A 16,842-nucleotide genomic window follows, 5' to 3' on the forward strand; every position below is an offset into this window, starting at 1 on the left:
ATCCGCCGGAGACGGCGCCGATGAGGTGACAGCGCCAATTCGCCACACGCGAGACTGCGAGAGGCTTTTGACGGGCTCTCTGTTCGGGATGTGGCCGGGCGAGAGGAAAATACAAGCGAACCGTTTTGTGGCATTTGGTACGTAATATGTGAATTGGTGGGAGGGTATTTCGGTCATTGGGACGATTTTGGAGCCGCAGCTGCTGCAGGAAGAACCTATTTCCCAGCTTCCATCGCTGTGTATTGTGATGGAGCGCTCCATAGGAGCGGCTACGAGAATCCGGACGAAAATCTATTGTTTGTTTGGGCTTCGGATTTCACTAGGTAGAAACTGTTAGAGCTGCTTCTACAATCCCAAACAAACGAATCCTAAGTGACGTGAATTTACATATGAATTTATAAAAATACACGTCACTTATGAATATGTTCTCATTTATTTCTTTCAGGCATCATATGCTTCCCGTCTAATAACCGTTCATTAAAAGAATCAGAAAAATGTTAAAAATGAGAAACCGTCAATAACAGCAGCACAAAGTTGAGGTTCAAGATGGCAATGGATAGTCAAAATGCGGATATCTATGGATATCCAGTCCATGGATCGTGGATATGGATCGGGTTTTCGATCCATGGATATCCACGCATGGATACCCGCCAATTCGTGGAGCGGGTACGGATATCATATTTGATCCATGGATATCCATGGATACCTGGTGTTTATTAAAATAAATAAATTACCGAGATGTGGATCCACTGCTCGATAGATGTACTCTTCCGTAAATATAAATATATATATATATATATATATAAATATATATCTTAGTAATCCAACGAGCTTTCGCATAGTTATGCATATAATTTTTTTGCCGTCTAAACTCCGTCACAAATTAGAGTCACTTAATATTGGACGGAAGGAGAATATTGCATGGATATGGATAATCTATGGATACCCGGATACCCGGTGGATATGGATATGGATATTGTTTTGCATCCACGGATATTTTCGTGGATGAATAGTTGGTCCGGCGATGGATATGGATATGGATATGGATTTGGTGGACCCGTCCAGACCTGATCCGTTGCCATCCTGAGTTGAGGTTACTGTACTGCTCGTAGCAAACAGCTGCCCAAGTTGACATGACACCGGCGGTGTTCTGACCTCCCGGGAACACGGCAGCTCGTCTTCCACCCGAGAAGAGCGGAGGAGCCCAGCAGCTCATCATTTCCCCACTTGGAAGCACAGCAGAAAACTAACCCCCCTCCCACTTCCGCCCACTGTCATCAGCGCCATTAATTCCCACGCCTCGACCTCTGCTCTTCCCACCTCCTCCTGAAGGTTCAAGCCATGGACGAGGACTTCGCGCGCGCGGTGGAGGACGGCCTCAAGCTCTCCAAGCGGCTCGTCCTCCCGGGCGGCGCGCCCCCGCCGCGCCCGCCCGCCGGTATGGACCGCGCCGCTGCCTGGGACGCCGCGCCGTTGCTTCCCACGGCGCCCATGGCGTACGCGGTCGTGACGGACCCCGGCACGGTCGACAGCCCCGACGTGCCCAGCTACCAGCCGCACGTCTACGGCCGACTCAACCCGCCTGCGCTCATCCCGCTCCAGATGCGGGAGATCGACCTCCGGGTAGACTGCGTCGCGGGATGCGCCACCGCCGAGGTCACCGTACGCGCGCGCTGGTGGCTGCACTGCATCACGCGCAGCCGCGACTGCGACTGCCGCGTCGTCGTGCCCATGGGCGAGCAGGTGACCCTATTCGACCCCCCTTCGTTCTTCTGCGTTCTACTGAAATTCGTCCTGCCGTTGCTGATGTGTTTGATCTTGTTGCCGTTAGGCTGGAATGATTACCCGTATTGATAATTTGTGGTTGTATTCTGGCGAATTTGGTTTCATTTTAGGTGGTCGGGTCCCATGAATTGGCTGTATAAAGTCATTTGCATTGTACCGGTGGGGATGCTGGTTTGCGCAAATAAGCAGCCACTTTTGTGTCGTGACTCATGAGTTACGTTTGTTGGAACATTGGGATTGGGGATACCGTTATAGTTGATTCCATTTGGAGTTCTTTGTTCTTGAATGTAGCTCTCTGCTGGCAGTGGGTTCCATCTTTGTTTTTTTAAGCAAGCAAGACAAATTCCTTGCTTACCAGTCGTGGAATAAGCAGCAAGAAAGAAATATTGGGATTGGGCTAGGGAAGGTAACCTGACTTGCAAAGGGATAACTGTCATCGTGCACTTGTCCAATAAATGCTTTAGTTGGTACGGTGGATACTATTCCGTTTTCATTGTAGGACATACATTGGATTGTTCTCTTGTTATTTTCTTTCACTCTAGTCAAATATCTCATATCTGCCAATGGTCCAAACAAAACATGCTGGGAGTTGAATGTCATATTAAGTTGTGCAATATGAACCTAGCTATTGATAGGCATGCGTGGCTTTCTGTTGTTACGTTTGCATTGGGGTGTGTATTGATAAAGACTTTAGTCAATTGCAGATGTCTGAGAACTTGAGAGCAATCGTGTTAGTATGGTGACACACTGATACTAAGTACAGTGAGTATCGTTTTCCCATCAGAAGTATCACATCTTAGGATCGTACTGCAAAATCATGATACTATAATATATCTTATTTTTAAATGGACAAACTATTCAGTGCACGTTTCTACGGTTGTCATAACTATGAAGACGGATCGTTAATCAAATTAATGGTTTGATTATTTTGAATTTTTTAATATTCCTTGCACCTCCGTGTTTTGAAATTTCCACTTCAGCAATTAAGCTAATGAGTTGGAATATTCCATGCATGCATAGGTGCAGCGCTGTCAGGAGCCACCGCATTGGAAGAATAACAGGGACATGCGCCCTAGTTAGATTTACCATTTTAAATATAATCATCTCTATGTATTACCAAAAAATACTACCTCTCGTGTATAACTTATCACTGTTACTTAAAAGGAAATAGCAATATACTGACATCATTATTAGTAAATCACAAATGAAAAATTAATGGTGCACGCATGTGTCGTAGTGTGCCTTGTTATACATAATAGCAAGCGCAGATGTAGAATTCATGCATGAACTCTTATTTTAAACAAGAACTACCCGAGTGACCTATGCATTTGCGCGGCTAGACGGACTGTAGATTTTTATGGTCCTTTCTCTCTAGCGATTAACCCACCACTATCGGTGATCAACATAATTTAGTCTATGTATGAACATGATGGTCCCTTTCCTCTTGTTTTTAATAATCTGGATTTCTTTTGTGTGTATGCTTGATTTGTCGCTGGTCGAGCAACCAAGTGCTTGTCGTTGGATCAACCCCATGCTTCCATCATGGCGGCCCTGTGCGACATGGGTGATGTTCGAGCATGCTGTTTTGCCCTGTTTCATTGAAGTAGTATTTGATTATCTCTCTCTTAAACTTTCTATTGGACCCTCTTCCTAAGGTGGTAATCAAGGACTCACGGTTATATGTATGTGTACTACCCGAATATCTTCTTTAGTGAATTAGAAAGTTGTTTTTTCCCCCTATCTTTAGATCGGAGCCGTTATAATCTAGACCCACAGTTATTGACGGTGGAGATAGTTTAACCTATGTGGAGGAACGTGGTAGCTTTCTGTCCTTTTTTTTAATTATATAAATAGATTCATGCAATTGGCACATAATTGGGGAAGGACCATACTAGGCTCTAAACTGAATCAAGCTGCAGCCCAGCAGCACACCGCAGAATCGCAGATATGCACCCGTCAGACACTTGAGGGAGCAGTAGACTTCAAATTTTTTAGTACCACATCATCCAGGGACAAACAAACACCCTAGTTTATGAACTCTGGTGCAGCAGTAGCAAGCAAATAACACATAGAGGTGCAGCCTAGGATGGAAAGCTATATCAGGGTTGCGGTCCTGACTATATTATGCAGATACGATAGGATATGTGGTACGGCCCATAGTGTTTCTCTCTGGTAGGTTCGTAGAGTCATACGATCTTATGATTCATAGGGCGATATTGAAACCATGCTTGAGAGCAGTCGATTTCTGTATACTTGATCGTTACAACAATGGAAAAAAACTTCTCTCGTTTCTCTAGATGATAACATCCAGTACAAATTCTTCCTATCCGGAACTGTAGATGATATCATTATATGCATTTAGCGAAGCAAAACATATATTTGTTATTCTAATTTTTGTGGCAATAATTCTGAATTTTTTTTTTTGCTGCTGGCCTCACTCTATGAACAATTTGGCTAACAGGGTTCACTGCTAGGTGCTGAGGTTACGGTTGGGAAAAGATCGTACAATACTCATGTAATTGATGTAGAGGATAACAGTGCTGTGAGCATTGCGAAAACTGAGAGTGGTGCTCTCTTGAAGAGCCAGTTTTTTTCGCTAACAATACCACAGGTACTTGGTCCATACTTCTATCACCAATCTCATTCAAGGTTTCAGCAGCCATATCTACCTTTGCTAAGTAAATTCTTTCAACCCCTCAAGGTTGTAGGAGGAGAAGACATTTTTGCCACAATTCGATGGTCACAGAAGTTGCTGTATGATAATGGACAGTTTTCTGTTGATATTCCTTTTCGGTTTCCACAATATGTGAACCCTCTGCCTAAATTATTCACGAAAAGGGAGAAAATTCAGTTGACTGTGAATAGTGGTGTGAGTAAAGAGGTTTTACTGCAGGGGACCAGCCATCCCTTAAAGGTAATAAACTATTTATTGCTTTTGCAAGCAACATTGTTAATTTGTCAATATAATGGATTAATGGTTAGCATGGGATGTTCCTTTGCATTTTCAGGAAAAGGGTAGGCAGGGTGATAAATTGTCTTTCTTGCATGAAGCAATCGTTGAGAGTTGGTCAATCAAAGATTTTACCTTTGCATATAGTGTAAGTTATTCTCCTGTAATCTATTATTTTGGTTAAATGTACCTTCTGTTCGGTGTTTCTAAACATCTTATTCTGCTCTATAAGTTTGCTGGCTCTGCATAGTATTGAAATCAACAAGGGTCTTATCCATTCAAATCCGAACATGTAAATAAACTGAGATTTTAGTCAATTTATTTTATGGTGAGGGAATAAGGCTGCTTCTTCAACATCAAGGTCTCAGGGAATGATATATATAACTAGTACAAACAATTGTTAGACTTCATACTATTTTCTTTTGTATACACTGGCATGACAGCTATTCCTTGCTTACTGTCCAGTTGTCCAGTGTTAGTATAATAGATCATTAACTCTTTCCCTTGGGATAGCCATTAGTTTACTGCAACGAAGGAAAACATGAATGCTAGTAAAAGGAATGGGGCAGTGGGTCACATCACTGTCTTTCCCAAGTGTCGTCTCTAGACTAGATTCCTGTCAATGACTATTGGACCAACTGTACCACTCTTTAGTGATTTGTTTGATGACGTGGAGGTCATGTGGCATCCATGTCTACTGGAACCATTCAAGTGTGGAATGTGGACAATTCTCATCCTCATTCTGCTCAAACTGAAACACTTTATTCAACAAATAACTTCTGTGGGAAAATGAGTTGTGTTTCAGTTTAACTGCATACATGCAATGGAGTTGAGTGTCATTGCCTATTGTTTTGTTTATATCTGTAGGTTTACTCAGCTGACCTGTCTGGTGGAGTGCTTGTGCAGCCCTCAACATTGCGTGACTATGATGACAGAGACATGTTCTGCATTTTTCTTTTACCTGGAAATAATCAGAATAGGAAGGTAATTGCTCTTACTTGGCTATCGTCGTGTTATCTCGACACTAAGTGAATAAGTTTATGTCATTGTGGAGATGCCTTGGTCCTTGAAAGACAACTTTAGTGAGAAATATGTACTTAGAAATTTGTAGATTGATGAAAGTATTTAGGACAAACTTGACTTGTAATTAGTCATAAATATATTTCTGGTGTTCTGTGCTTGTTAATGATTTTGGAAGGCATTACCAGTATCATTCGACTTTAGGCTTTTGTGCTGTGTATCTTGTGAATGGAAATTTATATCATTTGAGTTATGTGATAGGTCTTCAGAAAGGCAGTTGTGTTTATTGTTGATACCAGTGGAAGCATGCAAGGAAAGCCTATTGAGAATGTTAAAAGCGCTGTTTCAACTGCTCTCTCTGAGCTCGTGCAAGGAGATTACTTTAACATAGTAACATTTAATGATGAGCTTCATTCGTTCTCGTCCTGTTTGGAGCAAGTTAATGACAAAACAACAGAAAATGCAATCGAATGGATGAACTTACATTTCGTTGCCCAGGGTGGCACTGACATCATGCATCCTTTGAGCGAGGTACATTATTGGGAAGATGGTATCAGTTGAAAGATTTTGTACAATCAATGTCAGTTTTGTACTCATAAGTCCCCCCTTTTCTGGTACAAGGCATTGGCTTTGCTGTCAAACTCTCACGACACTCTTCCACAAATCTTTCTTGTGGCCGATGGTTCAGTTGAGGATGAACGGAACATCTGCCGTACTGTGAAAACTCAGCTCACAAATCGAGGACCCATGTCTCCCCGGATTTCTACATTTGGACTAGGTAATAGCACATACGTATTATTTTTCTTGTTCACTACTCAACAGATCATGCTATGATATGTTCAGACAGGTAATCTGGGTTGATTTTGTATAAATGCCCAAGGTGTTGTTCTGCATTCCAACACATTCAGAACTTCATCAATTTTCTAACGTACATAAGTACTACTCCCTCCGATCCATAATAATTGTCGGGGATTTAGTACAAAGTTAGGGAGTAGCTTTTACCCATAACGAATTTGTTCATTCCCATGAAAAAAATGCATTTAACTTTCTCCTCTGACACATCCATTCTCATGTAGAAATGCTTTTGTATTAGTTAAGTTTGTTCAGTGCAGTAAACAGCTTTCTGAAGGTACTAAAGAGGAATGGTCTTAATTTAACTTCTATGTGCTTCGGACATCAATATTTTACTTTATTCATGTGCTTGCTGGTTTATTAGTGGGAATATTTTCTTATTGTTTGTACTTAACCTTGGAAAAAATTAGGTTCTTATTGTAACCACTATTTCTTGCGGATGTTGGCATCAATCGGGAAGGGACATTATGATGCTGCATTTGATACAGGTATGAACATATTGCCCCATAATCCTGAAACTGAGCAGCATTTGTTTTGCACACTACTTCTGGTACTTAACATTCTGTGCATTATTCTCTAAACTTTTTCCCCTGGGACTTCTAACTTTCTTTTGACATTCCCTAAATGTAGTCCTCCCTGATGATCTAACTTCATCATTTTATACTTCAGAAAGAAAAGAAGAAGAAACTCACACATATTTTTTTGGGTTATATGGCCGTACAGGCAGCACTTATTGTGATACATGACCTTCATATCTGAAATGCAGTTGCTTACTACTCCCTCCATTCCAAAACACAACTCATATAGATTTTTCTCATTTGTTCCACAATACACCTCATTTTTCTCTAGAAACCCGCACCCGGCCAATAACTACTCACATCCATTTACTATTAATCCAATATGAGTGGTCAGGCACTAGAAACGAGAGCTGCATTGGTCCAAGTGCACAAATCTATATGAGTTGTGTTTTGGAACGGAGGGAGTAGTAGTGCTTCTTAAAGACTTGGGCCCTTATGCAACTGATTGAATACTTGGTTATGCTTTTGGAGGACATGATTCTCTAGTCCTCTCAACACAAAAGATCATTTTCAATAGCACCCTCCTTATTGTTCCCGTCAAAAATAAAGAAATAAATACATGACCTCCATAATGATCTTTGTTCTTTACTTTAGAAGAAAGGACCAATTTACTTATTTCCCAATTGATGTATAAACAGGATATTTCTTGCTGACGATTGAGATTAGAATTTTCTGAGGATGGAAATATGTCTTACTAAGTTGATAAAATTAGTTATATAGCTATTTATATAATGGAAACTTATACTTCTGTTTTTTTGTGGGAGATTTGATGAGATGCCCTATGTAATTCCTCACTCTGGTGGCAAAATAAAAGCAATAACAAAATCATTATCCAATAAACTTAACTTTGTATTAAACTGTACTATAAGATGTAGGAATTTTTCCAAAGTACAAGGTAGTACTTTGCAAGGCTGAAAATTTCCTTTCTTATTTGTTACATCAGGGTCAATTGAGGGTCGAATGCTCCAATGGTTCCGTAAAGCTTCAAGCACAATAGTGACAGATATTTCCATTGATGCCACAAAGGATATTCAAGAATTTGAAGTGAGTTCTTCTCCAGCTATCCTGTCAGGCTATCCACCTTTTAGTCATGCCACAAAAAAACAACACATGGCGTTCATATTTACTATCAATCTTGCAGTGACATCTTGCATGTGCTCCCTCTGTCCACTTTTAGGGGGGTACACGTATTTCAAGGTTTATGTCTGACCATATGTTAGACCAATAACATGCAGCTTGTCTTTACAAAAATTGTACCAGTGAATTCGTATAGGAAAAAAGTTTCGAATGGTATAGTTTTTGTGCCATATAAGCTACATATTATAGTTTTAATTTATGGTAAGTTAAACCTTGAAATGCGTGCATGCTCCTTAAAAGTGGACGGAGGGAGTATTTTTTTGTCCATCTCTTTGTAAGTTGTGTAGCAAATGCTGAGTCTCCATAGCAAGCACTCTATCAAAATTTTGTGTCTGTGGCCTGAAAAAGGAAAGATTTAGGGAGAGCCAGACAGCACAGAGTGCTTGTGTTTTGGGTGGTCAATTGTCTGACCGGTCCTTTTGTAAGCACTCAACACTAAGTTCCATCTTTAGTTTTATGAAACAAGTAGTAATGTGGGTTTGCCCATTTCTTTCTATAAAAAGGTCTGGATAGTTGTTTGTTAAGACCGTATAACCTTTTTTGCCATATGGGAATAGCATCCATGTCTCTTAAAACCAAACTTTTTTCCCAATCAGGTGTATTCTGAATATATTCCAGACGTTTCAGCAAACTATCCATTGTTTGTATCTGGAAGATACAGAGGCAAGCTTCCCGAGACACTTTCAGCCAAGGGCTATTTGGCTGACAAGAGTGAAATATCGATTGAATTGAAGGTCCAACATATAAAGGACATACCTCTTGGCAAAGTAAGATTCTCATACATGTAGTATAATTTCTATTCAAGGGAATTCTGTAGTTAGTGAAGGAGCTTTTTCTCATTAGCCTTAATTTAATGGGTTGGTCGGTTATTGTAACAGTTTGTGTGTGTTATTGACTTCCGTCACTCAACCAAAATACAAAACTTAGTACTAGGTAGGGGAGGAACTTCGCTAGTTAACTATGCAATCTAAAGAAGCTTCTTGACCTGAAGCGGTGGATAGGGTAACGAGATATAAAGATAGCACCACAGATAACTAAAAGGCTTATCTGTCTGAAATATCTCTGGAAGTACCTGCTATCTGAGTACCAAAAATGGTAACATGCGGCTTGTTAATTTGACTTCACGTGCTTGATATGCCGGGAGCATTTCTTATCCTGCCAGTCACCAGACATGAAATTAAAGTTTGATCAGTAGCATATCAGAATTTAGAACTATTACTTGCTTACAGAATACAGAGACTAATTATTTTATCGTTTTATAGTGATAAATTTCTTGAGGTCAACATGTGCTCTAGTTTTGTGTTGAATATTAAACTGATGTTCTTATTGCTGAAGTTAGTAATCCATGATTTCTCTTGAACATGACCTATTAAATTATGATTCTGTTTTATCTTCAAACTTCAGGTGTTGGCAAAGCAACAGGTGGATCTTCTCACATCAAAAGCATGGCTTTCAGAAAACAAGCAACTGGAGCAAAAGGTAACAAAATCGGTTCTGGGTTAGTGCCTTCACGTTCTTAGTTTAAGCCGCACGTTTGGTATTCTTATGATCTTATGAACTCAAAATGGCTGTTATTGAATTTACCTACCACTGAAAGAATATCACCGGTTAAATCTTGAAATAAATCCAGATGAATGCACGCAGCCATACCAAGTCTAGGACATGAACCAGGGGTGAGCTGGTTCCACCACAAGGAACGTAACCAGCTGAGCTACGCTCAGTTCGCTAGACACATGTATTTCGTACTAGTAGATTATAGGTTATGATGAAAAATGATGACCAAGGTTGTTCACTTATAACAGAGGGAGTGTTATAGGTGGTTATACCTACAAGTGGTTCCTTAACTGGCTGACCATGTCTCTTCCATCATATCTCCTATTCTTGGACAGAGGGAGTGTTATACCTAATAAGTGGTTCCTTAACTGTCCCCATTTCATTCTTGTCAAGAGTGGGATTAGATCCAATGCATTATGGGTAATGATTTTTTTATTTAATAAATGCTGTGTGTATATTCTTTTCTCTGAACTTATCCATGGTTCCTTGTCAGAAGCTTAAAGTTTGAATATTTACACCTTAATAAATGTTTACTAGTGCTGTTTTCTGATAGTCTGACGCTCACATTTATTTGAATTAACAGGTGGCTAAATTAAGCATACAAAATAGCATTCCTTCGGAGTACACACGAACAGTCCTACTTCAAACCATCCTGGAAAAAGTAGATCCAGCGCAACAGGTAGAAATCTTTACACATTCATAGCTATGTTTAGTTGCTATTGTCAAGCCCGAGAATCGGTTGAACTTGATCTAGAAAAGGAACGCAGCTGGTCTCGCTCATATACTGTCTGTTGGTGTAATCTTTCTTTTTCTCGAGAAAACGCAAAAGCTTTGCGTCTCGATGCATATATTAAGAGAGAGAGTAATTTACAAGCCAAGAGGGCAACACCCACAAAAAAAAAATACAATGCAAGACCTCTAGGAACCAGTGACCGACGGGAGTAGCGCTCCAAGCCCAGTCGCCCCAGCCCGAGCCCACAGCCTGGCATCTGCCTTGATGGATCCGGTCAGTGAGGCGATGCTAGGAGTCACGTTGTCGAAGACCGCCGCGTTGCGATGCTTCCAAATCCACCAGGCCGTGAGCATGATGATTGAAGTAGTGCCCTTCCGAGCCGAAGAAGGAGCGGTGTTGACCGTCGCGTGCCACCAATCCGCAAAGAGCGGTGTAATCCTTTTGAATATATGGGTTAAACTACTGCTACAATCTATTGTCTCCAAAGGAAGTCGAGAGAATCATATGACAAAGATCTTCACATTTTAGGTTGGCACTTGAAGTTGATGTGCATGATCCAACCAGATGTTCACCGAATCTTTCCTTCCAATCAGATTCAAACAAGCAATGAAGAGCCTCGTATGTGAACTAACTTTGCTGTATTTTTTGCAGGGAAAGCAGAAACCAAAGAAACATGGCAGCGCAGATGAGTCATCAGCGACACCGCTCAACGGCCTGACACTCGGTTTTGGCAACGTGGCGGCAACAATGGAGAACCTGACCTCAGGATTCGGGGACACAAAGGCACCAGATAAATTTGAAATGTTCGGGAAGTCTGTAGGCGGCTGCTGCAGCCGCGTCGCGGATTGCTGCTGCTGCATGTGCTTCATCAACGCGTGCAGCAAGATGAATGACCAGTGCGCCATCGTCATGGTGCAGCTCTGCGCTGCCCTCTCCTTCCTTGGCTGCTTCGAATGCTGCTCGGAGCTGTGCTGCGGCGGCGGCGGATCGGATTGACCGCCGAAGATTGGCATGGCCGTATGTTGTACAGCAATGTGCATAGCAAGTACGGAGTACATCGCAAAAAAAGAAAAAAGGTGCATAGTGTAACTGTACAGGATGCTCCTCACGTACTTATTACATAGCTTGATCGGAAGGCCTTTCTTGCACAATATTGGTCAGCAATAAAACCATCACATAGACCGATGTTGTAATGCGAATTTGTACACAAAATTATTGACGATTTATCCCACAAAAGGGTGGAGAGGGAAGAGCATACATCTCAGAAATCGATTGTGTACATGAAAATAGTGATCCGCCCTTTTCCAGGTAGACATAAAATTGCTGACTAACTTCTCTCTCCGTCCAACAAGAGATGTTTCAAGTTTGTCAAAATTTGGATGTATCTAGACACGATTTATAATGTATAGATGCATTCAAATTTAGTCAAAATTGAGACATCCTTTGTTGGACGGAGAAACTATTTTTTTTTCTTTTTGAAGTTGGTAACTACTACTCTCTCGGTACCAAATTAACCGACGCAGTTTTGTTACTTTTGTAAATTAACCGACGCAGTTTTGTTACTTTTGTATGATTTTTTTGTACAAATCCACGCCGGTTAATTTGGAACGGAGGAGTATCATATTTCTGCCATGGAACTATCAGCTTCACGTTTTATAGCATGATGCGCAATGTATGAATTTCTGGAAATGCACAAGCACGTGTTCTCGGGGCCTATTGGGATGCCTACCTTCTATGGTCTTCCTCTATTCTTTTGATTTCTACCTCTGCATCAACCACCAGAGATTCATCAGCCTTGCTGTTGTCTTGCATTGTTCTTTCGACTTCGACCTCTGCATCAACGGCAACAGGTTCACCGTCCACCACATTCTTTGTGACATGCTCCTCCACCTCCACGCCAGTTTTTCTGTTGTCCCCTGGCTTCAGGGAGACGTGATGGAAGGTCTCCTGAATCTTCCCAACCCCTTTCTCGACACCCTTCTCCATGGGTTCTATAGCTTGTGAGATGGTTAAGGCCACATCCTTGACAACCTGGAAGAAAGCTAGTAACCTGTCAGAAATAAAAAAAATTCGGGCCTTACCATCTACTGGAATTCAGATGTTAGATGTTTACATGGTGGCCACCACCGAGAACAACATCCTGAACACTCTCTTTGATGCTTGTTCCTGGAGTTTTGACATGGGTCTCTTTCTGCTCCACAGTGGACGGCGTTCCGTTGCCACCGTCATTTACATTCACCTTCACGTCCATTTTACTTTTCTCGCTGATGATATCTCTATGATCCAGCGCTGGGATGTGATGGTATGGCTCCACGCCGAAGACAAATGCATGTGCAATGGCTGCGACAGCCATCTAAGAAAAGTAATCACGCTTTACTGCAGTAACAGAAGACTGAGTTGGTTCACAATGAAGTTTCAAGAATACCTATTTACCTCGATGCAAATGAGGAAGTCCTGTATTGCATTTTGCACCTTGTCTTCCTTTGGCAGGAATCCGATATGGCAGATGATTGCTATTCCAAATCCCTGCCACCAAGTGGCGAATACAATGGCCTTGAAGCTTATGAACTTGGCAAGTGGCCTTATTGCCTGTAACCTTTCGTGTGTTGCATTGTAAAATTTAACCAGACAGTACAGTGCCCATGTCTGGCTGAAATTTATGACAACAGCAATGTAAGGGTATCTGCATATTAGAGTATGCCATGCTTTTAGCAAAAAATAGTGATTATGGCTGCACAAGCATTTGAAATGTATATTTGCGATTGGTGATTTCCAGTATTGTCCCTAATTTTGTGAGTAATCTGTTAAAATTTCTTGCCTAGGCTTATGTAACGTGTAAAAGAACTCTGTTTAGATCAGTTGTACTCATATCTTATTTCGTATATTCAGATATTTCAGCATTTAGATAACAAAAATAGGAATACAAATATGAGATAGTTACCCATAGTACCACTTGAATTCGCCATCACCATATGCTCCAAAAAGCTCCAAGATGAATGCCAAGAAAGCACAGAATGTCTTCAGAATAATCTGAAATTATGTCAAGGATAAAAGGCGGTGTGATATGTATCGCTATTGACCACTTTCAGGTGAGAACATTTTCTAAATGGACGTACATATTGCACGAGGCCGAACTTTATAATCGTGTATAACCTCTCCCCCAGTGCATTGGGATGCCAAAAGAAGTTCCGCGCTCTACTTTGGTTATGGTATTTCGCCTTCTCTTCACTCTCTAGCAACTGCTCACGTACCTCTTCCATTCTTCTGTTTTCAAGCAACCCGACAACCTGCCGTTCTCCTCCTAAAGGAGTTAAGCATTCAATTTCCCAAATTCTTAATACAGTAAGGTAGCATGAATTTGCACAATTGAGGAACACATTTAATTAGGAAAATTAGCCCAATAACATTGCAAATTACATAAATAGGAAAAATAGTATCCAGTGTGAGGATCTCATAGGGCCCACTTCTCAATAGTCTGATCTCCAATTCTCAATTGTCCTATTAATTATCACAAACTCAAATTGATTCCTAGCAATATTTTTGGGTCAATTCATGTGGGCATTTATAAGTAAGTAAAATTACCCAGACATGCAACCAAGTATCGTCCAAAGGCATACAACGCATATGCTTCATAACAATTCCGTAATATATCACAAGCCAAGGAGAATTCTGAATGCCACAGGGAAATTATCTGGAAAAATGAAAAATATCAGAAAAGTGATATCGATTCATGTCAAAACTTTATAATATAAAAACCAAACAGAAACTTCACCCAGGAAAATTAATGGTCAGCCATGATACTTGGGGTTTTCAAGAACAGTACATGGTATTACAATATATACTAGTTTTGATATGAAAAGGACATTAGGTCATTCTCTCAAGCCAATTAGAATAGCACATCCATCATTTCACACTATTGAAATTCAGCTCACAAAGTAGTGAGAAATTACAATGCTAGTATGCTGTTGGTGGGGACTGTACTCCTCCACTCGATCAATGGGCTCGGGTTTCAACTTACAGATTCAGAGGCGTATACAGGCACCATAAACAGGACAACTATGATCCATTTCTGCTCCTGCAGAATTTTCAGCAGGATAAATTTTGTTGGGATAAAATGGCGGTAAATTATAAACATTGGCTACATTGGGGGCGTATCATCAAACAGCAGACAGATGGTCCCGCCGCACTCACCGAGGGATTGCTGTATGATCTGAGGTGCTGCAGTATGAGCCAGAGCGAGATGAGGAGTGCGACAAGAACAAAGGCGGCTCCGATGAGCACCGCAGGGGTGTGGAGATTCCTGTAGAACCCTTGGAAGCTGGAGTACTCGTTAGATGCCATCAATACAACACAACACGCACTGATTCCTGCAACAAAGTTACACATTATCAAAAAAATCTTTCTTGTTAGATGCAGGATTTGTTATCCAAGATGTATGCGCGCCGACACAAACTTGAAGCTAGTTTTCAAACCATTCTCATTGCCCCATCTCGTTGTCTTGGCTCTCTCGAGGTCGAATCTAATATGCTGAACGAATACAGAGATCGTGGCAATGGATTAATCCGGAAAAGAATTTTACTGATTCGGAGATGCATCGAGGAGCGACCAAATGGAGAAGACGTTGGGATTAAAATGTATTGTTGCATACCATGGCACTAACCTGACACTTCCCGACGGAGAGATTTAGGTCCCTATCTGGTATGTGATGTATGGAACGGCGCAAATGATTTGTTGATTTGTTGTGGAAGAGGGAGGAGAAAGAAAGCCTATCCTGTACACCGAAGCAGAAGAAAAAAGTCTGGAACCGATGGCATCTTGCCTTGGCATGGGGCGGTGGACACGTGCCCGGGAAGTTATTCTACGTGGCAAAACGTCTCCTGTTCTCGGGCCGGCTGGGCGTTCGGGTAAACCCGACTATTCGGGTCGGATTCCGAGTAAAAAACAAAATCGGGCTGTTCGGTCAGTTCGGGTACGGCAGGGTAAAATCCGAATTTCCTGAACCAAAATCGGGTTTGCAAATTTTAGACCCGACTCTGCACCCAATATCTCGCTCTTCGGGATATTCGGGTTCGGGCTCTGATTATTCGGTTCGGGTTTCGGTGTCCGGTTTTGTGCCCACCCTGACTCGGGAGGGAGGGCGATGAGGATGGCCGATCTTGGTCAACACCCGGTGGTTTACCGTTGGTAAGAGAAGTTTTTTTTTTAATGGATGCTAGAAATAGTTAGAACCAGGCCGGCACGGTTGGAGCCCACATGATCATAAGAAAAAACCATCTTCTACATCTCCTCTGTCCTTGGTTCAGTATGCAACCGGTAACAGCACCGCTGGCGGCTCCGACCGCACCTTCTCTCTGTCGCAGCCACCCGCGCGCGGACGGGAGATACTTATTAGTTAACTGACAACTACATCGATTTACCAGCCAAAGCAAACGAGTTTTCTAGAAAAGAATACAAAACGAATTAGTTTCTTTTTAAAATCCTAACTAATTAGTTGTTCTTCAATTCGTATTCTATCCGATCGACTGTTCTTGTGTACATCTATCAGACGTAATTACGGCAATCAAGAGCTGAGCGATTTTAGTTGTCGGAAGCTGTAATCAAGGCAATCAAACTGGGAAAATTTTATTGTATCGATCACATGTAATTATGGTGGTAATCTTTGGTATTTACCGAGTTTGGTAATTGTTACGGCAATCAAGGTGTAGAATTTTCCTCTACTTGCCAAAACAGTCCTCCTGTGATCAAGTCAATCAAGTTGAGATTCTTTGCTGCAGTTGGAGAGTCCACGATGATAACGCCCTCCTCCGCAACAAAAATAACGCCCTCCCCTCGCCGATCAAATATCCGGCGGCAAAAGTGGCGATGTCAGCGGCGGCATGGCGGGGCGTTTGGCAGCAGCCGGCGTCTCTTCAAGATATATGGCGCCTTAATAGGACGTCCGGCACGTCCTCCCGACCTCCGTCGGCACAGGCGGCGGCCAACCTTTTCGTCGTCTCGAGGTCTAGCATCTGCTCCAGGTTTTATAGATCGAGTGCCCTGTCGTTCCAATCCCCGACAACTCCTTCAGTTCTTGGGCACCTCATCCCGATCTCAGTCGTTGCAAGCAGCATGGAAAGGTCGGATGTATGCCCCGGCCGGGCTCGCCAGCCAGCAGATTATTCCTTTCGGGTCTGGGTCACGCTCGCCAGTACAGCACAGCAAACCGGCGGCAACGGCAGACCACGAAACCACAT

The 16,842-nt window shown here is 42.0% G+C and overlaps 2 protein-coding genes across 9 annotated transcripts; one reads left to right on the forward strand and one right to left on the reverse strand.

Annotated features, from left to right (window-relative positions):
- Nucleotides 1-1,153: 1,153 nt before the first annotated feature.
- LOC100836064 lies at nucleotides 1,154-11,888 on the forward strand. Its single transcript, XM_003557691.4, has 13 exons — nucleotides 1,154-1,743; nucleotides 4,247-4,396; nucleotides 4,487-4,699; nucleotides 4,794-4,883; nucleotides 5,603-5,719; nucleotides 6,017-6,286; nucleotides 6,377-6,533; nucleotides 7,018-7,095; nucleotides 8,129-8,229; nucleotides 8,919-9,089; nucleotides 9,727-9,801; nucleotides 10,460-10,555; nucleotides 11,261-11,888. The coding sequence occupies exons 1-13, from the start codon at nucleotides 1,342-1,344 to the stop codon at nucleotides 11,603-11,605; spliced, it is 2,265 nt and encodes a 754-aa protein (XP_003557739.1). The 5' UTR covers nucleotides 1,154-1,341; the 3' UTR covers nucleotides 11,606-11,888.
- Nucleotides 11,869-15,419, reverse strand: LOC100823646 (protein LAZ1 homolog 2). 8 transcript variants are annotated; one of them, XM_024456713.1, is made up of 10 exons: nucleotides 15,270-15,419; nucleotides 15,082-15,136; nucleotides 14,801-14,976; nucleotides 14,628-14,684; nucleotides 14,192-14,300; nucleotides 13,726-13,910; nucleotides 13,551-13,639; nucleotides 13,043-13,292; nucleotides 12,723-12,962; nucleotides 11,869-12,640 (listed from the first exon to the last, which is right to left on the reverse strand). In XM_024456713.1, the coding sequence occupies exons 3-10, from the start codon at nucleotides 14,948-14,950 to the stop codon at nucleotides 12,335-12,337; spliced, it is 1,386 nt and encodes a 461-aa protein (XP_024312481.1). In that variant the 5' UTR covers nucleotides 14,951-14,976; nucleotides 15,082-15,136; nucleotides 15,270-15,419; the 3' UTR covers nucleotides 11,869-12,334. The 8 variants fall into 8 exon arrangements, with proteins under 8 accessions (XP_024312481.1, XP_024312480.1, XP_024312477.1 ...); XM_024456712.1 differs by having other exon boundaries at nucleotides 15,063-15,136; XM_024456709.1 differs by having other exon boundaries at nucleotides 15,258-15,419.
- Nucleotides 15,420-16,842: the final 1,423 nt, after the last annotated feature.

Source organism: Brachypodium distachyon, chromosome 1 (genome assembly GCF_000005505.3).
Source record: "Brachypodium distachyon strain Bd21 chromosome 1, Brachypodium_distachyon_v3.0, whole genome shotgun sequence".
In the NCBI taxonomy this organism is placed as follows: Eukaryota; Viridiplantae; Streptophyta; class Magnoliopsida; order Poales; family Poaceae; genus Brachypodium; species Brachypodium distachyon.